Below are 25,503 nucleotides of genomic sequence, written 5' to 3' on the forward strand. Positions count from 1 at the left end.
TCATCTCACAGGCAAAGCACAGACAGACCTGCACAGCTCTTCCGGGCTTAGTGGCCATTTTTCTCCTGCTAAGTTAGTCCTGCATGATCGGTAGGAATAGCTAAATAGTTGCTGAGATCCAATGAAAAAGAAGACAGGAAAGAGTGTGCTCTAATAGTGTGCAAAGGGGCCATTTCTCAAGGAAGGCTGTTCTGGGCCATCAAAAAGCCTTACATTAGAAGGTATTGTGCTTTGAGCACAACCTTGCTTTGCAAGGCCAGAGGACAAGGAAGAAAAGATGTGTTTCAATGTTGGTGTCACTGCTAACCAGCTTTAAGAACAACCATGGTGGCTTGATTTCTCAATTTGTGACAAATAGTTCACATTTCCTGACTGTGAGACCACTGTTACAGTGACCTATCACATGGACCATTGGCAAGGATTCCAGGCTGAAAGTACTCTAAAATTCCCTCACCATAGTGATTAGAGTTAACAGTAATCTGTAAGTGAAAGGGCTATTTTGGAAATTCAGAAGACTTCCTCAGCCATACTTCCTCCAATGATGAAGCTGCCATGACATCATTCGTCTATTTTTTCATGATGCATTAGACATGTTCATTTTGCTTAGGAAAATACTCAGTTGCACATAGCAAATATGTGTTGAGCTTTCTAAGAAATTTCCAAATTGTTTCCCAAAGTGATGCTCCCACTTGGAACATAGAAGAATGATAGCTACAGTTACTTGTGCTCATTAACATGGTACACCAAATCTAAAGTAGTATCATCATCATCATCATCATCATCATCATCATCATTATATGTGAAGGTATTATCTAACAAAAATCTCCACTAAGAGCCTGTTTAGTTTGTCCCTCCTTTTAGTTCCACAATGGAAGTTTTATAAAGACTTTTTTAAAAAGTGTTTTTTATAAAACACTTGAGATTAAAGAGTATTGTGAATAGAATTATGACCAGGTTAACTGGTCTGTTTTTATTATGGATTACCCTTATTTTTTTCCAATCAAAGTTGTTATATTGAACCTGTTACAATTAATAATGTTAGACATCTCATGGTGGTCTGGATAGGGAGGACCCCCATAGGCTCATGTATTTGAATCCTTGGTCATTAGAGGGTGGCATTATTTGAGAGGGATTAGGAGATGTGGATTTGTTGGGGTAGGTATGGCCTTCTTGGAGGAAGTGTGTCACTGGGGTTGGGCTTTGAGGTTTCAGAAGCTCAAGCCAGGCCCAGTGGCTCTCTCTCTCTTTCTTCCTGCTGCTGCGTTTGGATCCAGATGTAGAACTCTCAGCTCTCATGTCTGCCTGCATGCTGCCACACTCCCTGCAATGAAGATAATGGACTAAACCTCTGAAACTGTAAAACAGCACCAATTAAACGCTTTCATTTATAATAGTTGCCATGGTCATGCTGTCTCTTCACAGCAATAGAAACCATAACTAAGAGAGAATTGATCAGATCTTAAAGTTAGCATCTATCTTTCTACCTACCTATATATACACCCATATATATGTATGTCTATATGCATATCTATCCACCCTTTCACTGTTTTCTATAGAAATTTCTTTAGCTATTGACATATTTCACATGTTTTTCATCTATATTTTGATATATAAAGTACATGTCTTATAAATCACACACAGGAAATTTGGTGTCTTAATTTCATCCCCAAAGTTTTTGCTTTAAAGTAGTTCATGAAATTTCACTGAAGTGATTGGCAGATTTGGGACTCAGTCTACATTTTGCTTTTTTTTTTTTTTTGTCTATTAGGACTTTATTCTTCCTTTGTTTCTTTCTTTCTTTAAAGACAGGCTCTCACTGTATAGGCCAAGCTGGACAAAAACTCAAAGAGATCTGCCTGCTTCTTCCTTGAGTGCTGGGATTAAAGCCAAGACATTTCCTTTTTTCTTTTCTTTTTTTTTTTAAAGGTATTATTTATCATACTTTTGTAATAGTTTCATATATATGCTTACATTATCCACTTGGTGCTTATATGAGAGACTAAAATAAGCATGGGAGACATTACAGTGGTCTTATGCTAGCATCTTTACTGCCTTCAACAAGCAACACAATTACAACAGTTTAACCGCCTTTTTTTTCCTTCCCAGGGCTCATATATCTCATTTCCATATGTTGCAAACCTCTAAGCATCTTGTTATTGTTGTTTTAAAGCAAACCCCTAAGCTCTTGTTACTGCTGTTTTAATGTATCAATAGGATTCTATTTGCCAGCATACTGGCTTCCTCATGCTTTTCCTGTTGTCCTGTGTATCCATCTGGAATTGCTTTTGTTCACCTGGAAACATTCTTTTCATAGTTGAACCTATTGGAGAGTAAACTTAATCCCTTTATTTGATCACTAAATATCTTTATTTCTCCACTTTATTTTAAAAGGTTGGTTCCTTTATCTTACATGTGTCTGCTTGTGTAGGAGAGAGAAGTAGACAGGTATGAAAGCAACAATCCAGAGCACAGGGCATCCATGCCAAGACACCCTTATACTGTCTTTCACTGTAAATCACCACTTAGGGTGCTACTATCATTGCCAGTGGGAAGAGGGAAGTATCTTCCTCAGAAATAAAAGGAGAAAATCTATTAATACAGAGTAGCATACACTAGGAAAACTCTTCATACCATCTCACATCTGATGTGACTGTGACAAGATATAAAAATATGCATCCTGAGGATTTATGAGCATCAACTTTGTAAGGTGATGTCATGGATCACAGCAAAGGAGAAAATGGGGGGTGGTGGTGCATAGGGATAATAGTCTTCATTAGTGATCAAAGGAAGCCCCAGGACACTTCCTCTGAGCTTGATACTTAGTGATCCCTGAGTGCTGAGTCCCCTTGGACACTCTCTCAAAGAGTCCTGAGCCCTCATCACACATACCACATTTGTACTAAAAATACTGTTTCTCTGAAATTCAAATTTCTCTGGACATCTTGTATTTTCCAAGAAAACTTATGTTCTATCCATATTTTCCGAATACATTCAGAAGTGTAACTGAGGCTGAGATGGAAAAAGAACATATTTGAGAAGAGACAATTACTCCTTATGCTTGTGTACATGTGGAGGAAGGAAGCCTGTATCACACTAGCTTTAATAAGATGGGCTCTGAGGAAGACTAAGGAATGAAGAACACATGTCTCCTTCCTCTTGGAATGGAAAGTTCTTTTGAGAAAGCAGACATTTTACCAGGATACAGACAGGCTAAAGAAAGGTAAGGCAGAGTGTGGGAGATCAAAGAAAGAGCAATCAGAGCCATGAACTAGGAACTGAGCAGCCATCTGCTTCAGTGAGATAGTGGGGAAGGGAAGGAGAGGTCTGGGCCAAGATTTGAAGGGTCTTTTCTATCGTGTGATGAATGGGGTGATGATAAACAGGCTCATAGGCAAGGTTAGAAACTGATTCATTCAGGGGACAGAATCCAGAGCTCTTCTGGACCAAAGGCAAAGTATGAGGTGAGAAACAGAAAAGGAGAGGAGAGGAGACCACCAACTTTGTGGAAGCGTTTTAGGATTGTGGTTGAAAGGCAGAGGGAGAACACAGAGAGAATGAGGGAACAGAATATAAAGAATGTGGGGAGAGAAGTTGGAAAAGAGACATGTTGCCCAGGAGAGGGCAAGCAGCAGGCACTGGGGTTTGTAGGGGCAGGATATAGCTTGAGGTGGATCCAAGGGGGGTTCCAAGCAGAGGGAGTAGAGTAGGGTAAGCCTTAGAGCTACAGGACACACCCAGCTGCTGAGTAAAACACTAACTCATGAGGCCCTGGGTTCGCGATCTGTTTCTCATTGGGGACACATTTTGGGGACCAAGATCCATTCATAAATAAGATATAACTGCATCAACTGGCAGAGACATAATGGGTATTTTCAAGGAAAAAGACTTATCTAAGTGTCCATTGTACTTCCAATGATGCTCTCTTCAAACCTCCTCAAAAATATAGTTCCTAAATGTCATGTGCCTACTCTTAAACCTTCAGTGGCATTCAATTGCCTTCTAAATGGAATTCCAACTCCACAGCATGGTACCCAAGACCATGCTTCATCTGAAAATGCCTCACTCACTTAGAACTCAAGTGCTGAGAGTATCTTATCTATAGTAGGAATGACAATTACTTAGAAGAATAAACAGAGGGCTGGAGAGATAGCTCAGTGGGTAGAGCACTACCTTGGAAGTGTTAGCAACTGAGTTTGATCCCCAGAACCCATGCAAAAAAAATGTCAAGTATGGTGGCATACATTTACAGTCACAGTGCTGGGGAGACAGAGACAGGACAATCCCTGCAGCTCACTGGCCAGCCACCCTACCCCTGTTGGCAAGCTCCAAGCCAGAGAGAGACCCTGTCTCTACAATAACACAATAACAACAAAAAATGTTGCTCGTGACTGAGAAATGACACCTAAACTTATTCTCTTGCCTCCACATGAACACACACACACACACACACACACACACACACACACACAACACACACACACCACACATACACACACATACACACACATACACACACACACACACACACACACACACACACACACACAGAAATACTCACCTGTATACACTTACATATACTCCCATACACATGAACACATACACACACTTGAATACTCACCTGTACACACATACATATACCCACATACACATGAACACACACATAGACAACACAAAAATAAAAATAATGAACAAGCAGAGAGCTACAGCAAGCACAGTTCACGGAGCCTGCTATTGCCCTCACTGGCTGAGGAAGGGAGAGCAGGCCTCTGTGGCTGCCTCTGGCTGCAGAGAAATGGGGATGTATAATTGAATGTCCTTCTCATTCAAACCAGAAACAGAGAGCAGGGCAATGCTGAGGCCCTGCTCCAGTCTTAGCCGCTTCAAATAAAACAGCTAAATGAATTTGTTATCATAGCTCTAGGAATTTCTTGCAAGGAGCTGCCTCTGAGGTTAATGAGCATAATAGGCCAATTCCATGTGAGCTGACATTTGGGAAATTTGAAAATATGGGCCTTTGTAATGGGTAAGGTTTCCCTGAAAAAAAAAAAAAAGTATACGTGTTGTCTTAAAGCATGTGGACTTAACTCAAGGCATGCATTTTTACCACTTCTGGACGTTTATTTTATAGGAAGACAACTTTAAAGTTTCTCCAACTCATTTCCTGTTCTGCCAGCTTTGTCTGCCAGCCCTTTCCTCATCATGCCTGCTAGGGCCAAAGGCTTGCCTCTGGTTCCCGTCTATCACTAGCATTTGATGTTTCCTCTGTGTCTGCGGGTTTCCTTCCTGTTCATCCCAACAGTCAGCTGCTCTTAACCCCATCTGGGCAACTGACAGATGTGCCCTGAAAAGCAAAACACACTATGCATTTGGTCCTGGAAACTCCAGGATGTCCAGAGTGTGTTCCCAGTCCGAGTGTTTCCCTTTAGAAGCTTCCAGACTGAACCAGACTAGGCTCAGCACCTGCCAATGAAACGGCGGGCTAAGAAAATGCAACCTCTAGGACTCCATGAAGGCAGACCTCAAAACACTGCCCCTCTCACCTCCTTTAAGACTACAAGTAAGGCTAGGGGTCTAGAGAACCAAGGGTCCTAACTTCTCAAGCAACTAAGCTGTGAAGACAACAGTATGGGCAGGCACTATCGGTGCCCCCATGCATGAAGACATACATACTGGTAGGCGGGGCCTGCTAGACTGCAGTTCCCAGAGAGCTGATGCATTCATACCCAGTCTACTTACAGTTCTCAAGGCATCAAAGAACACTAAAGCCAACCATTGAACTGGCAAGCAAACACATCCTATCAGCTGAATCTGCAGGGCCCCAAATGATAGGCCCCAGCAGTCCTGTTTTGAACTACAAAGGAAGGTGCTGGATTTTAAAGGCGTTGTGACAGCATTATCTTCCCAGGATGGCCTTTAGTCCTTTCATATTTTTTGCACTGTGGGAGGAGCTGTTAGTCTCAGAGTTCCTGTCTGAGCAAGCAGCACAGAAGTTTTGAAATGCCAATTAATTGAACATACTAGAAGAACTCTGGAAAAAAAACACTGGATCATCTTCAATTGGCATGTTTTCTCTTTAAAAGTTTTTTATAGCAGAACTCCACTGACTGGAACCTGGTTGCTAGGCAGGGGCAACCCCCACAGAAGCTGAGCTGCTTTTGTACCATTTGACTCTGGAGTTCAAATGCTTCCTACTCTCTGTCATACCCTGGATTGTATGACATTCGGTTTGCATGGTTGTCCATGGACATGCCTGAGGTGGTGTTATCGGTTACAAAACATAAAGAAACTCTTACAGGTCTCATCTTTCAAACACATTTGCCTGATGACAGATACAGGCATTGAAAGAATCAAATGGTTTATCATTGGGATTTTATTGGTGAGGGTTGAGGGGCGGAGGATATATGTTGAGTAGTTCTCCAGGGAGAAAACTTGAATTTTTGTTTGTCATTGGGACCATATGTGGGGAGTAGATGCTGAGTAGTTCTCCCAGGGAGAAAAACTGTTAGGTAAGGTCAAGGAACTGAGCCAGGAATTGTTCCCATGGAGACAAGTAATCCTCACTGCCATGACCCACAGCCCTGGCCTCCTTAGCTCTGGTTCTCACTGGCTGTGTTTTGAGTTCATGACCAAACTTTTAAATTATGTGCTGGGGAAATTAGTGGGTCAAGCAAAAGGAAGACCCTGAGAGGCTCTGCTGAGGAGAAATGATGAGAAATTGATTATGCCAGCTCAATAAAGTCTTCCTGCGTGCCTCTTTTAGAAAAAGGTCAAATTAATTTCAAGTAATTAGCAGAAAGGCAGTGCTGAGGCCCGGGTCAGCACGAGGAATGCCAAGTGCCAAAACCAGGTCAAATGCTGAGAACTAGAAGGTAACTTTGACAAACAGCTTGTTCAGGAGAAAAACTTAATGGTTGTGTTTGGGTTTCAAGAACTGATGGCCAGAAACAGACCTCTACAGGTATAGCAAAACAAAACCAGACGCTCTCACACCATTTCTACAAGTGGTATGCCTCAGCTGTGAACTAGCATTTGGGATTTTCTATTTTAAAATCTGCAAAGAACATGTATGTATGGACACACACACACACACACACACACACACACACACACACACTATATATATATATATATATATATGTCACTAGGACACAGGAACCCATTAAAGGAAATTTCAATGGTCAAAGCAGGATTAAATTGAACAACAAGATAAGCCAGAACACTGTATCACAATCTAATACATATCTATGAAATCCATATTATCATAAACAAATGGTCAAATATAGAGAAAAATAGGGAAAATCAAAAAAATCTCAGAAGCATAAAACATTAAGGCTATGTAAGTACCTACTTGTCCCTCAAGGAAAGGCAGCAGCATCTCTCCCCCTCCTTAGAAGCAGGTGTGTGGTGATTTAATAGTACTGGGTAATGGGAAAAGAAAGGACTTGATATTGAGGAAGGCTGAAGAGACAATGGTCAACACCACTAGCACTGTGTCATTCTGAAGTGTGGATCTGATATGATGTAGGGAGAGTGAGACTTTCCCTCCATGTTCTTCTCTGCAAAGCCCTGTCCTACCCAGAGAAAAGCATCAGACAATCCCAGTTGAGGCACAGTCTAGATTACAAATCCTCTGACATCCTAGAGACTGTCAAGGTTATCCCAAACAAGCAAAGGCATGAAATGACCACCAACAAGGGAAGTCTTGGGGAAATGCAGCTAATGGAAGGATCCAGAATAGGCTTCTTGGAGGAAATAATATTGGGGGGGGGGGACTAAGGAAGGCTGAATAAGGTTGGAGTCAGTCAAGAAAGATCTATTGATATGGTTTAATAGCTGTTCTAAGTGCAGCAATATCAGATGTGAACAATAAGGAACTGAGCATGAGACATACAGAAACTGTGCAATTTATCTGCATCTTTGGTAAATCTAAAACTGTCCTGATATGAACACTTACATTCGTAAATCTACCAAGAGGAATCATTAGGTGCACTGTGCCATGACCAACTTCTTACTGCCCCAAATCTCCAATGAGCAGGTTCTGTAAATACATGTCATCTTGGGAAAGATGCATTTCTTTTTGCGTGTGGAATCCAAGGTGCATGCTCAATGAAGACTGCCTCCAAAAGGCAAAACTTAAGGTAGTGATGGAAACTCTTAGATATTTCAATACATGTGGCCCTAAAAATCTCTATATAACCCAGAAAATTCTAACTTCTTTGTAGTCATTTTCCCTTGTTAGAGAGGGATACATTTTTAATTTTAAATAATTTAGTTTTTCCGCTTTATTCACACAATCATGACAACATAGTAGAAAGCATCGAGATATACCATCAAGAACTCATGATAGATGTTCATGGGGACATATCAAAAAGTCAGGGCAGCAGCAGCACATGAAATCAATGTAAAACAAAGTCTTTGCATGTGGGCCTTGTGGTTTGGACAAATAATGTCCCCCACAAGCTCAGTTGTTTGAATGCTTGGTCTGCAGATGGTGGCGCTATTTGAGGATGTTAGGGAAACTTTAGGAGGTGTAAGTCTTGCTGGAGGCAGAACAACCTTGGGGGTGTGTTTTGAGGATTTATAGCCTCACTGCAATTTCAGTTCTCTCTGTTTTCTCTGTGTGGTTGAGGATGTCATCTCTCAGTGTCCTGCTCCTACTGTTAGGCCTCCTTCACTATTATGAATTCTCTCACTGGAATCAAAGCCAAAATAAACTCTTCCCATCCGTCACTTTTGGTCATGGCATTTTGTCAGAGTGACAAAAAGTAATGAATACATGAGTCTTCTACCCTGACTCACTAGTCCTCTGTGCTGGGTTTTATTCTTCCTGGTACTGGGGGCCAAATTGCAGGGCCTCAGACATTTTAGGCCAGCTCTAGTCCCAATCTAGCCATTACTTTTAACACAACTTGACAGACTTTCCTGTGGACATTCTTGTGGTAGATTTGAAAACGTGTCTCACTTTTAAAAGGAAGACTAGAACACTTTCAAAAAAGTGACCTTGAAATTTTGGTTGCCCCCAAACACCTATGTTGCCCTCACAACTGTTGACTGAGCAACTGTGAAGAATCACCCTCACTGGTTGTGTGTTGTGACTTTGGAGAGCACAGGTGATGGGCCCTCCTCCTTCATGTGATGTGAAATTACCAGAGTCACATGGATGTGCCTCAAATCACTTTTGGGGAAATAAGCTCTTTAGCTGAAAGTAGAATTTTAGAGTCTCCCCCACTCCCGGGTCCTTTTTAGAATTTTCATGTTCTTTTAAGTGACCTCAATCTCTCTCCCAATAAAAGCTTCCAGGCTGAGGAAGGATATAGACACACACACTCTCATTAATTGTTACAAACCTATCACATCAACATAAATGTGAATGGCAGGGGAAACTGAGCATGGGCTTCAAAGGCATGCTTTGTGCTACCATTGCAACATCTCAGTAATTCTCAGCTCATTCTGAAAGAAGTTAACCTTGAAAAATCACACGCCACTGAGTATTTATTCCAGCTTGTCCCAGTCCATGATAAAGTTTTCCTTCCACAGAGCAGAAGAGCCACACTTGTCCTTGTATCTCAGATCCCATGGTGAAAGGAGAAAACTAGTTTTCCAAAGTTGTCCTTAGACCTTCCAACTCATGTCCCGCCCACAGATAATCATAACAATGACAGTAATAATAAATATTCAGCATGAGAACAACCAAGAAAGAACGGGCTTTTGAGGTCCAAAAGAAGGCTTTTACATGAGAGTAAGTCAGGGTTGAGACAAACAGGGAGGAGAGAGGCAGACACTGGCTGTCGAGGCCACATACAACTTTGGAAAGGTGCTTCTGATGAAGTATTAGAAACTGCTACCCACAAGAGGAGGAGGGCACAGGAGAGGGAGGGCCAGAGGACATGAGCCACCCTCCTCAGAAAATGGTTTTGAAGGGACAGTTGGGAGCAGCCACTTGACAAAAGAGCTGGACCCAGTTTTCTGGGCTTGGAAAGTGGTAAGTGCATCTGTTAGAGCAGAATCTGCCTCTACCATTGTAATGAGTTGAAGCTTGATATTTGAGACCTACCATCTGCTAAGGAAGCTCTGGGCTCCCCTTCTAATCCTTTGGCCTCTTATTTTTCATTTCACGTACAATTTCCATAATTTCCTTGTGATGTGAGAAAGCTGGAAATTGGACATTTCCTGGAGCATTCAAAGGCTGAGTTCCACCGAGACCATCTCACGCTCAATCAATGTGACATGTCTTCCCTGGTTCTCAGCTTGACTTTTCCAAGACATGAAATTGGAGATGGGTCCCCAAAGACACTTTAAACTCCCAGTATTACTTTACATTTGCACAGTAATGACCCAGCCCCATAGTCCTTTGAAAGTCATTGTTCTATTTCATTCTTCCAAGAGGAGGGAGAGTGACGAGATAATGCCATGTCATAGGCAATGCCAACCAGCTCACCAACAGAAGGCTGGATGATCCCTAACTCCAGCGAGGCCAAGTCCTTTTCTCTCCTTCCACTCTTTCAAATCATTGTCATCAGTGACAGCTCATGACAAGAAAGATGGGGACAAGGAGGGTGTCCCCAACTGCACCTCTGTCTTAGTCACTGGTCTCATTGACCAACACTTTAGCACTACACATGGTCTCAATGTGTCTTTGAACTTCTAAACCAAGGTGGCAGTAGTGAATGCCTTTAATCCCAGCACTCAGGAAGCAGAGCCAGGAAGATCTCTGTGAGTTCGAGGCCATCCTGGTCTACAGAGCAAGATCCAGAACAGGCACCAAAACAACACAGAGAAACCCTGTCTGGAAAAACAAAACAAAACAAATCCTCCAAAGGCATTTAAAGTGTATTTTTCTATATTGTTATAAATGTTTGGTTCTTTGGTTGAAGATCCCTCATTACCTTCTCTTGTAGTGGTTTTCAACCTTCCTAATGCTGCGACCTTTTTATACAGTTCCTCATGTTGTGGTGACCCAACCCTAAAATTATTTTGTTGCTACTTCATAACTGTAACTTTGCTATTGTTATAAATTGTAATGTAAATATCTAATATGCAATATATCTGATATGTAACCCCTGTGAAAAGGTAGTGCAACCATCAAAGGGATCATCACCCCCCCCCCCAAGTAGAGAACCACTGTTCTGTCTCCTTTCCTCTCATACCGAACCTTGTCTTCCTTCCAAGTCTTCCTACTTTCATGCCCCTTTGTGTGTGTGATCCACCACACTTACTTAGAGGTGCCTGCATGAGCATGGATGGGGGCACTATCTGCTTAAGTGGGGGCAATGTACCACTGGCTACACCACGGAGGAATATAAGGGCAATATTCAACAGGAGCATGCCTGGGACCTAAGGCAAAAGGGAAAGATAACTGATAATACACTTCCAGGAAGCTCTAGTACACACACAAACTGAGAGCCAGCGAACGTGGCAAATTCATGATGTGGGGAAACCATATCAAACGGAGACCCTTCCTCCTTGAGGATGTCCATGGTGGCAGCAGCTCCTCCTCCTACATAGCCATAGCCCAGACACAGGGAGTCTCTGCAAGACATCTCTGCCCCTCTCTGACAATTCCCCCAGTCTGCCCAGTCCTCACCACTTCCTCTCTCCTTTTCTGGATGATGCTCCAACTTTCTCACCACTGGTGACCCAAGTGTGAGATGGTGTATGCCCAGCATGCACAGTGTGCTGGTTATAAATTCAGCTTCTTCCTTTTCCTTGAATATCAACTGTTCACACCCTAGCTCTGTGGAACTCAATGGAAAAGGTAGAAATCTTCTTTATCTTATAAAAGCCTTTGCTGGTGTTTCTACCACAAGGTGTCTCCCCATGGATCCCTAGAAAAGAGTGTAGTTTTCTTCTGAGTGACAACATGATTTTTTTTTTATTTATGTGTCCCACACTGGAATGGAAGGTGCAGGGGGCAAAGACATGCTGCCTCCTTTGTTGACCACATGTCCAATGTCTAGGGCATGAGGTGTACTTTTAAAAATCAGCCAAGTCAAAGAAAGTGGGGGCAAGGAAAGTGGAAGTCTATTTCTGAAATACCATGGGCATATCTAGGCTTTACAAATACTTTACTGGGAGAAGACTGGGAGAGTCACTGTGTTGATGTAGTTTTGAGGTTAGACCTTGACTGCTAATGATAAAAGGGGCAAACACACAATCGCAGACACTAACCAGATCAAATGGACAATTCCAAGGGTACTGCATTAATAGACCATGCACTTCATTCATGGAAGGTTTTGCCATTTACTCACATGAACATATGTTGCAATTATGGTCCCATAATGCTAATGTCACCGTTGTGTGTTGAGATGGGGGGGGGGGGAGAGCTGTGGCATCAAAACACGAAGCAAGCTGGCAGTCACCAAATCACCTTTGTCCCTATTCTCTTAAGTACTGCCAGTACTATGGAGTCACTTGAATGCAATCTACTTTAGCACATCTCCCATATGGTTCCACTTCTGGAGTGGGGTCCCACAGGAGTTAGGAACGAGTCCAAACAGTAATGATGCATCCTCGTTTTCTGGTGGTACAAGACCACCTCATAATACAGAAGCTTGGTCAGCAGTGATGGTACTACTTTCTCCTCATATATGCCTCATAGTACTTGCCAGATGGTCAATGGACAGGAAAGATGAAGCCAAGGCCAGAAGCCAGTGCAAAACAGAACTGGCTGACACTGGTGGTGAGCCATCAACTAGATGGCTTGTCGCACTGGTTCCCCCATGCAGTGCTGGTACTTAAAACACAGGATACCTAGGCAGACCTACACTTCTGTTGAACCACATTGGGACATGAAGACCTTTTTAGGACAAATATGTCCCAAACATTACATAGAATTTATTTATACTTAAAAAACAAACAAACAACAAAACCTTCACTGTTGATCTAAAATTCAATGGAAACACTGATTCTGGCAAATCTACCCCCAGGAAAACTCTCTATTGTGTTCTCTATCATCCAGAAACTTATTGTATGTGTGTACATACACGTGTGCCTGTGTGTGTGTATGTCTTGTGTGTGCACCTATGTGTGTGCCTCTCTGTGTGTGTATGTGCATGTGTGTAGAGGTAAAAAGACAACTTGAAAGAATTTATCTTTCCACCATGTGGGTCCTGCAGATTGAGCTCAGATCACCAAGCTTGGGAGCAAGCACCTTTACCCTCTGAGCCATCTCGCCAACCCAGAGCCTATAACTATTTTAGTATACATATATTCTTTGTTAAGTAGTATATTTCTCTTTTTCTGCATCCATCGTATCCTAATATGACTGATAAAAAGCATGATGGGAGTTTCTTTACTATTAAGTTTTTCTCCTAGGAAACAGCATCAGTACTGCCATGCTTCCTTTTCCTCCAGCATACACAATTTGGGACCACCTCTTTAAAATAGATTTTCCCCCTGATTCAGATTGGGCATTTGGCTCCTTAGGCCAAACCACTAACCTCTCCTAAAACAGTTTCAAATGCAGGCTCTCCAGGACATAAATGGAGGGTATAAATCATCCCATCTGTCCCCACACAGAGGGGCCTGGTGACCATTCTGGAAAGCTACGTGGGATTTCTACAGTCTTGACTGGTCTTTTAAAAAATGTGTTTTCTATCATGAAAAAATGATCTAAAAATACTTGCACAGAACACCAGGACAAAGCCATCAGACTGATCTCTCCAAAGATCACTCTGTCACTACATAGTTTGAAATTTTAAAAAGTCATGTCTGCTTGGCAGATGAAATGCATCCAAGTATTAATTGGCAAAATTCCAATTATCTATGATACATCACAGAAGGTGCAAATCAAACATGTCAAAAGTAAACACAGTTTAGAGTGTATTAAGACTCAGGGTGAATTTTTTTAAGTTGTTTGAAAGCATTTCTATTAATAATCAATTGGGGGAAAGTGTTTATTAGATCAACATGAATACAAAAAAATAGTTGTCATTCAAATAAATTGAATACAGAAATTATGTGTCTGGTAATGCAGTCTTTGGTGTTTGATAGGAATATTATTTTTCAGGCTTTGGAATTGAATCCAGGGCTTCATGCAGGCTAGATAAATGCCCCACCACTAAGCTACATTATCAGCACCCCTCAGATAAATTTTTAAAGATTACTATTGTATGAATGTACTGTTGTATGCATATGAATGTTTTCTTGTGTGTATGTATGTACACCATTTGCATGACTGGTGTCCATGAAGCCCAGAAGAAAATGTCAGACCCAAACAACTGGAATCACGGATGATTGTGAGCCGCCTAATATGAGTGCTAGGAACTGAACCCAGATACTCTGCAAGAGCAGCAGGGTTCTTCACTAATGAGTCATCTTTACACCGCATCCTCAAATCAGTGTTTGGAGACGCTAACATTGCTGAGTCTCTTATTAGAGCTGGACCACCAGAGCTGAACTCAGTTTCTCTCCTGTAAGATGGAGCTTTTGTTTCAAAGGAACAAAGTTTGTGCTGAATTTGTAAAGACAAAACATGAGCAGACTATCAGTTTGGTCAACAGGGTTTTGAAACTTCTGCCGTCTCAAAGCTGAGGGTGAAAAGGAACAAATTGAAATAAACAAACAAACAAACGAACACAGACAGCTGACCTTTGCTGGGAAGCTCTGTCCTGGGATCCCAGGGTCCTTGCTGAGAATGGAGGCTTTGGCCACTTCATAAGCTCCATTCTGGTCCCATAAATTCACCCCTGAATCAAAAGAGAAGCAGCTGGGTTTTCATTCTAGTGGAGGAATTTGGCATCAGAAGCTTATAACAAAAATGACGCAGTGAAAAGATGTGGAAGTTGAGTGAGTCCAGGGAAACGCTAGAATCCATCAACTCATCGCAAGCATTAAAAACGAATGAGTTCTGTCAATCTCAACATTAAAATATTGTACCTTAAAGATGACAAACTGAATTTTTTTTCCTTCCAGTCTGGTAATCCATGTTGGATTATTAGTTCAGGCAAAGTATATAATTCAGTCCTTCAATTAGCCACTGAAGCGCGCATGCAGTGACTTTTTAAAATGATAAATTAGTGCTATACTTAAGATCAGCTCGGTATTAAATGTCCCAAGGCTTTAGCTGTGTTAAGGCTAAAGTCATTTACTTAAGTCTCGGTGAATCAGTTAGACACAAGGCCAAGTCCCTTCTGGACACTTAGGAAGTCTAATTTTATATGCTTTGTTAAGTGATTCTATAGATAAAATTAATTTGCCAGTTCAGACTGACTAGACTGATTTATTTTTATTTTTTTCAATAAAGTCATTCAAAAAGCTATCCTACATCCTTGTTTCTTGGGGTCTTGTCTGTGGAGCCTAACAGGCCACAGGTTCAATTCGGCCCCATTTCCATAAGCAAACCCAATGGAAAGAATAACATTTTTTCTCTTCTGGAGGGTGTATCATTTCATAACCAGCATGGTGATTTCTCTGGACTTGTTCGCCTATGAGGTCACACCCTTGCTATTTGGTGGGCCCACAGCATGGGCCTGGAGGTGAGGGATGGGACCAGATTCCCCCACGTGTTATTCCCATTTCTTTAGCCAGAATCCATGATTTGCAGACCTGAGTCATAATAGCACAGTTTCAAGTTACTAAAGACTTCATATTTATGGGGCACAAACGGTATTGAAATTTTAATCCTAGACATTTTACAATTCCCCTAATACTTCTAAATCCACACCGTTTTATCATTCTTGATGTGGAAGTCTGCAGTTATAGTCAGGTTACAAAAGGATTACTACTGGAACATTAACTGTCTCGTGTAGCCTTTCCAGAACATTCTCAAAGCTGGTCTCAAGCATTCTAAATGCCTGGTTGTTGAGCAACAAGGGGTGAAAAGTCATGAACACGGCCAGAGTCAGAGGAATAAACTGGGTCCCTCACCCATGTTGGGAAAGGGAGAAAAGAATCATGGGCACAGGTCAGGGAAGGAGGGAAGGAGGGCCAAAGCACTTGTGATGATGAATATTCATTACTTCTAGCCAGAGATAGTATAATCACCTATGAGAGAAGCTTCTGGGCATGTGTGAGAGAGTTTATAATGGGTTTAACTGATGTGGGATGACCCTAAAGTCGGTGGCTCCTTGCTATGGCTGGAGTCCCAGTAAAAAAGAGGAAGTAAGCTGAGCACCAACATTCAACTTTTGCTTCCTCACTGTGGATGCAATGTGACCAGCAACCTCAGATTCCTGCTGATACACCTTCCTTCCCTTGAACGTAAGCTCAGATACGTACTTCCTTCCTTAAGCTGCATTTGCTTAAGTATGTGGTCACAGCAAGGAAAGTAACTAGTACAGTGTTCAGATGACACAAATCCTCAGAGGAATCTGAGGGTGTTAGATAACATCTGGATGCTTCAGGAGAGCACTAGCTAGAGAGAAAGGAATCAACTGTCCACTTTGCTGCAGTGGGTCATGCTGACAACCTGGAGCCCCATGTCTTCATCTGGTGGCCTCCAGAGGGCTCACAGGTTGGGCATCAAGGGTTTTGCCACCATGGGTTCCTGGTCCCATTGTTGCCCTACGTCTTTTCTTACTCACTCACTGAGTAAGCTCTGCTTTGGGCTTGCTTGTGGGTGCTCTAGACTTGATGCTTCCATTCAGAAAGCCCATTCTGTCTAGTTAGGTCAGCATATCCTATTGTTACCAGAGGCTAGTGTTTCCTATCTGCACTATGGGAGATATACTCCACCCTAGAAGACTCAGCAGTGCCAACCCTGCATCTAACATATGGACACAGAGGGAACTGTTCTATGATGGATAGACTTTGCACAGAGACAACACAAAGGACATGAGCTGAACATCCTTAATCTGAAAACCCAAACTCTGAAACCAACCCCAATACAATTATTCTTGAACTTGAAATGCTACCATCATTGTAAAATTCTATGCCTGGCTCCTTGAGATGGTCACAGTCACAATTCAGGTACTCTAATAGTGAATGTGATAAAGTATATAGTGTGTTTAAATAGTATGTGAAACATAAATGGGCATTGGGAGATGGTTCAGCCTATAAAATGCCTGCCATGCAAAATTGAGTATCTAAGTTCAGATTACCAGTATCCATATGAAAGCAAGGTATGGTGGTGTGCATCTATGACCCCAGTATTAGGTGTGTGAGGCAGGCAGACACATATGGATCTCTGGAGCTCACTGGCCAGCCAGTCTAGCCAATTCATGAGTTTTGAGTTCAGCAAGAGAATAATAATGTCTGAACAACAACAACAATAATACTATTAATAATGTGTAAAGAAACAGAGGAAGAGACCCAATGTTGACCTCTAGCCTCTATTCACACATGCACATAGAAACACATACATAGTAGAAAGTTGTTTTATAGAAATATAAGTGAATTTTTGTGTTTTTACATGAGTCCCATTTCCAAAATATCTATTTATGCATATGCATACAATATTCTAGAATCTAGACAAAAGTTTCTGAAATAACTTCCAGTCAGTCCCAAGCAAGCAGCCCGAAGAGGTACTCAGACTGTAAGACTGGTTCAGAGAGCATTAAATGTGCAATGAAAGAAGACTGAGGGAGGAGGCTCTGCATCCTCCATCCTCTGCATCCTCCATCCTCTGCATCATCCTTGAACCTCTCCTGCAGATTCAACATTGCCTCAAGAAAAAGACAACAGCACAGAAAACAGTGAGAGGAGAGTGGCTGGAGGCGAGACCCTTGGGGGAAAAGTTGGGAGAAAACTTTTGGAATACTGTTGGCTTTGTGGAGTGCATGAGCTGAGACCTGCAGATGGGAACTCTCCAGACCCAGTGGAGCCCCAGGAAGGATGATCACATTGGCCAAGAAGAGTGAGTGTTATCCTCTTTGTGTGACAAGTGTGGCCAGCCTGGAGGATGATCACACCAAGAGCAGCTCAGCTACAGCTCATCCCTAAGGCACTGCTCTCAGGACTTCACTGACACTTGGGTGCTTTTCCTGGGACTTATGAGAGTCACACATCATAGTGGGTTCTGATCCAATGAGGCAGCTCCTGCAAATTCATTCCACAGTGCTCAAGATGCTTATGAGAGAGCTTGTAGGGTACTTGAATTGGGTAAAGGCCATTTGAACATACCAGCAGTTGTGAACTACCGGCACCACTGAAAATCATGCCAAGCGGCCACTGTGGTGTCCTTTGAAGTCAGGAACTACTGTCATGAAGGTGGGCACAGGCATGTTAGTGTCCCTGCCACATAAATGCACCAGTTGAATTAGAGGCTACCCCTGTCAGCTTTGAGTAAAACTAGCAACACAAGTCAATTTGTTAAACTGGCTGAGAGTAAAACAAGTTGTCCTAGGGCCTGATACTGGGCATAGGAAGAGGTCTAACACCAGTATCACCTATTCCCCCTCCCCCAATCAACCCCAGTGAGAAGAAGATGGAATGTTTCTGCATACATTCAGCTTCAGTAGAAAAATGCCTAGCATACTTTCCTGCAGATTTCTAATGCTTGAGGCAAGGTCTTTGCATGTTCTACAGCCCACTTGCTGTCTTAGGCAGAAGGAGATGGTGCATGGTCCCCTAATCAAGCCATTACCATATGCTCTCCCAGGAAAGATGCCTTAACTTTGGGAGCATAAGGAAGGCCTGTGGACTTGGATTTGATCATGCTGAGGCCCAAGAAACCCAATGTAAAGAACCTTCTCAGTCTTCAGGGTCAGTTCCTCCACATTCTAGGTGACAGAGTATGACAGCGATTTGATTTCCTGCAGGCCAAATGTGCCAAACATTAGACACTCTCCCCTTTCACCTACATTTTTCCAGACTCCAAATCCAAAGTAAGGCTCTCTTTTGGCTCCAGAGTTCTCCACAAAGAGACTTTATTTCTAGATATTCCTAGGAGAATCTGAAGGCAGACTGGGCCAATGCTTGTGAGACATTTTTCAAGGCTCCAGAGAAGTTGCATAACTGCACTATTTGCTGAGCACAGTGTTTATTATCTGTGTACAGGAATAATGGAGCCATCTCTGGGCTTTTTAATTGGTTGCACAATATCCCCTCCATGGGATCTGTGGTCAGGAGGCTGTTTCTTATGAGCTTTGCTTATGTATTTATGCACTAGTATTTCTTTTAGATGATACAAATAAAATTTTTATTTGTGCAGCATGGGTAGACAGAATGAATTACACACAGCTGTGAGATATCAGGATGTATTTTATGCAGCTATCTTGTTGACAAACCATAAAAGGAGGTCTTGAATGATGCATACATTCAGAAAATATGACCTTATAAAATGCACAGTTTGTATACAGTTTGTTTTTCATAATCTGTATTTGGGCATCGACAAAACTCACTGTTATCTAAAGAAAAAATGTAAGCAGCTCTCATTGGAGAGAAGCTTCCAGCTTCTTTGCTCCTGGGAAAACCTGACATGCCATTTGCTATGTGTATAAAGAGTCTGTATATCAGCCTCATCAAGGAAAAAAGTACAGTAGATACTTTGACTTCTAATAGAAATCATCTTCAAGAATGAACTCTCATCATGTGTGTGTGTGTGTGTGTGTGTGTGTGTGTGTGTGTGCATGTGTACTCTGCTTGTGTACACATCAATCAGTGGCTGTCATTTTCACCTGATTAAGGGCGGTCAAGAAAGACGCTATGGACCCATTTCCTCAGAAAATAATCCATTCAATGATGGCTTTGAATGTTACAGAAGAGATGACAAAGAAGACATTCCCCTAAAATGACCCAGCTGCCACCAACCAAAGTCACCCAGAACATGGCTTCTGCTTGAGCCATGCTTGTTCTGGCTTGGCCCAATCCCTCCTTTGCCTAGCTTACAAAGGGGAACACTGTGGCATGCCACACCAAGACCACAGCATCCTGGTGACTATCTAAGATTTCAGTTTCCCAGAGACAGGGACTGATTACACAGCTGTAGCACACACTCTCGTGGAGCGCTGAGCAGGCTCTGCTCCTGAATCTTGCTTCATGTACCACCTTTCCTCATTGCCACCCTTGAAGGGATGCCATTCTCATGGCACCATTCTCTCGTAGGATCTCACAGGATTAAGCAAGCACAAATGAGGCCTTGCAGGAGAGGGTCTTCACAAACCATAATGTGTGGGCTCAGTCTAGGATGTAAGAACCTGAGTGTTGAGGCTCTTGTCATATGTTTTTGTAACTACTGCTGTGCACATCAGAAATTCAAATAAGTAATTTGAAAATGTCAAGGTTCAGTTGCCAGTGGGTATCTATCTGACCAGGCCACCTAGTGGGACAGTGAGATGACAAACTGGCAAGAATGTTAAGACAAGAGAAAGCTGAGTATCACCCCCAGAGTTCTTCAAAGGAAAATTCCCACCAATACCCACAGACACGTAAGGAAGGAGACACAGTGGAGATTCCAAAATAAAATTGTGATGAGCTTCAGAAAGTCTAATGAAGAAAAAGTTGAAGAAGCCACCTTGAGTTGAAAAGAAGCAAAGGTCAAAGCCTTAGAAACTCATTTAGCATTTTATGAGCCCTGAAGACCAAAGGCCTACATCAAGTCAGGCAGAAAACATCCAGGGGTTCCCTGTTTCAGGGTCGTGGGGTGCTGATGTGCCCATTAACACCAAGATGCTCTTTGTTCAGACTTACATCTTCAAACACAACCATAAAATAGCATGACCCTTTCCTCCCATTTGTACTTCTCTACATGAAAATTAGCAGTTCAATTTAAAAATAACGCAGCTCAAAGACCCTCAAAGGAGTCAAAGGCAGAGGAGGCTGAAAAGCACAGCTTAGCAGTGGAGAAAACTGACAGGCTCTGCCTCTGCCCAATGATCAAGGCCACCATCAGCAGGGATGCACCATGTGGGTGGAAGATGCCCTTGATGTGACATGATAGAGATGGCATATTGCATGAGCCATCTTCCTTCTCAAAGCCTGTACTTTGGGATGGAGAGAAAGCTCAGCAGGTAAAGTACTTGCCATGCAAGCAAAAGGACCTGAGTTCGATCCCCAGAACTAGTGTAAAAAAGCTGGAGGTGGTCAACTGTTTGTAATCTCAGCATTGGGGCAGTGCTAAAAAAGGAGAATCCCTGGGGTCACTGGCCAGGCAGTCTACCTTAACCAGACCATTGAGAGGCCCTGTCTCAAATAAACAAGGTGGAGGCCAGAGAGATGGGACAGCCATCAAGAGGACTTGCTTCTCTTGCATATACCCGGGTTTTATTCCCAGCACCCACACAGCAGTTCAGTCATCTGAACTTCATTTCCAGGAGTTATGACCCCCCTCTATTGATCTCCAAAGGCACTGTACACTCATGATGTACATACATGTTGGTAAAGCACACATCGACAAACAATGAACATAAATAAGTAAAATAAAACACCAAAGTGGATGGATCTTGAGAAATGATTCTTGAGGTTGACCTCTGGCTTCCATCCATACACATGAACCCACACAAACATATACAAACAAGAGTGCGCACATGCAAGCGCGTGCACGTGTACACACACACACACACACACACACACACACACACACACCCTATATAACTCAGTTTCATCATAAGATACATCTCCCAAAAGGTGCATCACAATGTTCTGACCAAAAAACTTCAAAATTGTCAGGTGTCAGAAAACACCAGGACAATCTGAGATATTACCTCAGCCAGAAAAAGCCCCTGGTAAATAAGTGTCAGCTAAATGCAATGTGGGTTCCTGATATGGGACTGAGGGACAAGAAAGGCACACTGGGTAAAAGCCAAGGGAACATGAATAAGGTTGAACCTAATTTAACATTGTGATGGTATTATTATCCTTGTGTGTGAATTATAACAAATATGCATAGGACACTAATGTTAGATGGAAGTGCAGGGAATGGAATGAGGGGCAACTGGGAGGCAGTTGTATTAGCTTCTTAATGTTTCTATGACTCTCAAAACTGTTATCAAATAGAGTCCATTCATAAAAATTTTTACAATTTAATCTGAATCTTGCAGGAATAATTGTATCATTCTGGAGGAGCTCAGTATACAAAGGCTTGGACACAGGCAGACATCACTGGGTCTCCGGATCCTAGCCAGAGATGTGTAATATGTGCTGGTCATTTCTCCTGTGACACTGACAGGTATTCAGAAGTAAGAAAGGATGCTGGGACTGCAGTTGAGCACAGACATGGCAACTGGAAGCCCTTTCCAGGTACTCCAGGGCACTCTAGAGAACAAAAGACAAGAGGCTGAACCAAAGGCCAAGTTTTGATGGCTTTTATTTAACCTGCATAAAGAAGGAAGAATTGCTCCTTGGTTTAAGAGCTGAATGGTGTGATTATCACATGATATATTGACAAAAGGATGCTGATACAGAACTTAGGCACAAGTGACTGAGAAATATCTGTATGATTTGGAGTCAAAGGATGCATCTTTGGCCTGGGGATGTAGCTCAATGACTGAATGCTTGTCTAGTATGTAAAGGACCTTCTGTTCAAACTCCAGTATTGACCAAACCAGAAGAGATGCCAGCCACACATATATGATCTTGGGGAAGTCATCTGAAATCCTTGAGGTTCAAATCCTTTATGAGTCACTTGAGGCTGAAGACCATCATCCACCACAGAGGATTGGCAAGAAGATAGAGTGAGGGAGGTCATGATGGCAGGGGACCTGGATGCCCTTCAGTTTGGCAGATCACTTTTTCAGATCAGTGTTTGGATGGAAGCCAACCCAAATGCTCATGTTGGTTTTCTTTGAGCCAGGAGAACTACGAATTCATTATGCTTCTCTTCTTTATGTTTGTATAGATCTTATTTTTTCTGTAATCAGCACATATTATTTTTATTATGGAGAAAAAAGTAAATGGAAAAACATCTATCATTTGGGCTCTTGATGACAAGCCCCACAATTCTCCTGGCACCACCAGGCACAGCCTCAGGCATGAAGAAGAGAGGGCCCATTTAGATACAAGAGCAATCAAGTTCTGTGGAGCAATTACAGTTCTGTATAGGTGCTTTGGATGTCAAGTTGAAATTCAGAGAAAGCTAGTTATGGCTTCCCATAAAGGTTTCATGCCCTGAACCCACATTGCCTCCACTAATCATGAATGGAGCTTGCCACACCATATAGGTCCCCTATGTGTGAGGAGGAAGACAATTTACACCATTAACTTCTAACTTTCCAGCTTTGGCTGAGCAGTGGAGGCTCATACAAGCCCCATTTGACAAACTGTGAGACTAGAGGGTTGTACAGGATTTTTCATATTTGCCCAGTAATGAATATCAGAGTTAACTGCTAAATGGTATTTCAAATGCCATTATCACTTTTTCCCTAGAGAGAAGCTGTTCACTTGTAACAGTTTTTGGGGAGTCTGGAGTCAGGATAGAACAAGGGATGTCTTCCAAACTTAGTTTATAAGAAATAACACACAGAGAGAAATGGAACTAAGCATCAACATTTATAGCCCAGAAATGATTTTTGGACACTAATAGCAAAAGGATATGAGTAGGCATGCATAGAATCTAGTACACTCCAGTGTAAGGCATTAAATTAGAAGTTCTCAGCCTTCCTAATGCTGTGACCCTTTAATACAGTTCCTCATGTTGTGGTGACCTCCAACCATAAAATCATTTTCTTTGCTACTTCATACTGCAATTTTGCTGCTGTTATGAATCATAATGCAGATATCTGTATTTTCTGATGGTCTTAGGATACTCCTGTGAAAGGATTGTTCAATCCCCCAAGGGGTCGAGACCCACAGGCTAAGATGCTCCATTAAACAGATTAAGCAGCAATGACAAAGATCCTGTGTAGCTACAAGAAGCTCTATCTCCATCTAAGAGTGCTCCTTAACATCGTGACTCCATCTGAGGATGCTCTCTAACATCCTTCCTCCAACTAAGAGTGCTCCCTTACATCCTTGCTTCATCTAAGAGTGGTCTATAACATCCTCCTTCCAACTAAGAGGGTATCCTAACATTCTTGCTCCATCTAAGAGTGGTCTATAACACCATCCCTCTAACTAAGAGTGCTCCCCAACATCCCTGGTCCATCTAAGGGTGTGCCTTAACATCCTTGTTCCATCACCTGGCATCTTACACCACCTTTGCCAAACCCATACCTGATTCAGGAAAACTTGATGATGCTGTATTTCTTTCTTCTCTGACTACATCTTGCCTTCTACTCTTAAAAATATGATTAGAATATGTGTGTGTACACACATGTGTGCATGATTGTGCAGGAAGATGCATGTGCATATATGAAAATGTGTATGGAGACCTTAGGTTAACTGTGGATGTCATTCCTTGGGGGTCATCTTGCTTTTTGACATAGGATCTTTTATTGGCCTGGGGCTCAGTGAATCAGTGAGCCTGACTGTTGAAGAGCCACAGGGATCTGACTAAGGTTGTAGGCCTCTCCAGTGCTGGGATTACAAGTGTGCTTTCACCCTGGCTTTTTGATGTAGGTGCTAGGTATTGAAACCAGGTCCTCATTGCTTGTGTGCTGTAGTAGTTGCTGTGATAAAACACTATGACCAGCCAGGCATTGGTGGCTCATGCTTTTAATCCCAGCAATTTAGGAGGCAGAGGCAGGTAGATCTCTGTGAGTTCGAGGCCAGCTTGGGCTACAGAATGAGTTCTAAGAAAGGCTCCAAAGCTACACAGAGAAACCCTGTCTCAAAAAAAAAAAAAAAAAAAAAAAAAGCCCACTATGACCAAGGCAAGTTGTAGAAGAAAGAGCTCATGGTAACAAGAGTGGCCAGAAGCTGGGTGAGCATATTTCATCTGCACACAGGGAGCAGGGAGAGGGAGCAGAAAGTGGGGAGAGGCTCAAAATGCTTCAACTTATGTACTTCTTTCAACAAGGATATATCTCCTAAAGGTTCCACAAACAGCGCCACCAACTGGGGGCCGAGTGTTCAAATAATGAGTCTGTGAGGGACACTCATTCAAACCACCTCATGTGGCTACCAACCGAGCCATCTCCTCTAGCCTGCCTCCTTCTCCTGACGATCCTACTGCTCCATGGAGAACTCATACTTCTGAAGTTGATGCCTTCCAAATCAGTATTCTTCCCATCCATCCATCTCACCCAAACTATCTCTTGAGCATGCAGACTTCAGTCTTCTCAGCATCCCTGCCTCCTGTCCATCATACTTAAAAATAAGGAGGTTTTTATCTCCATCTGTTAGGCAGGTAAACACCACCACCATCCACCACTTCTTCCTAAGCTATCTGAGTGGGTGACCTCTTTGACACACTCTTTGTTTTACTGAGTCAAAAATAACAGTTGAGTATTTGGCTCTTGTTCTCTTTTTGATTTCTAAAACCTCTAGTACTTCTTAACTAAACGCTGCCATTGCCTGGTTTAAAATTCACCAAATGAAGCATTCACTGGTCTAAATGGACTCTAGTTCTCTGTGATGCTAACCCTGATATATGAGAGCCCAGCACTAAGGACTGTGACAGAGCAGCTGGCAATGCCTAGAACTTGCTCTCAGCGCATCCAGGCTCTCCCTCTAATCTTAAAAGAGGAAGATATTGAATAAGAGAAAAAAATGCCTGGCAGAGTCTCTTTGCAGAAGAATAGGCAGTAG

The 25,503-nt window shown here is 42.4% G+C and overlaps 1 protein-coding gene across 1 annotated transcript in view; it reads right to left on the bottom strand.

Annotated features, from left to right (window-relative positions):
* Adam12 (ADAM metallopeptidase domain 12) overlaps positions 1-25,503 on the bottom strand; it is a 315,786-nt gene that overhangs the window by 251,920 nt on the left and 38,363 nt on the right. The window contains exon 2 of the mRNA XM_036197894.1: positions 14,590-14,687. Within this exon, the coding sequence (XP_036053787.1) occupies positions 14,590-14,687 (98 nt within the window). The remainder of the gene's footprint in view (positions 1-14,589; positions 14,688-25,503) is intronic.

Source organism: Onychomys torridus, chromosome 1, assembly GCF_903995425.1.
Source record: "Onychomys torridus chromosome 1, mOncTor1.1, whole genome shotgun sequence".
In the NCBI taxonomy this organism is placed as follows: Eukaryota; Metazoa; Chordata; class Mammalia; order Rodentia; family Cricetidae; genus Onychomys; species Onychomys torridus.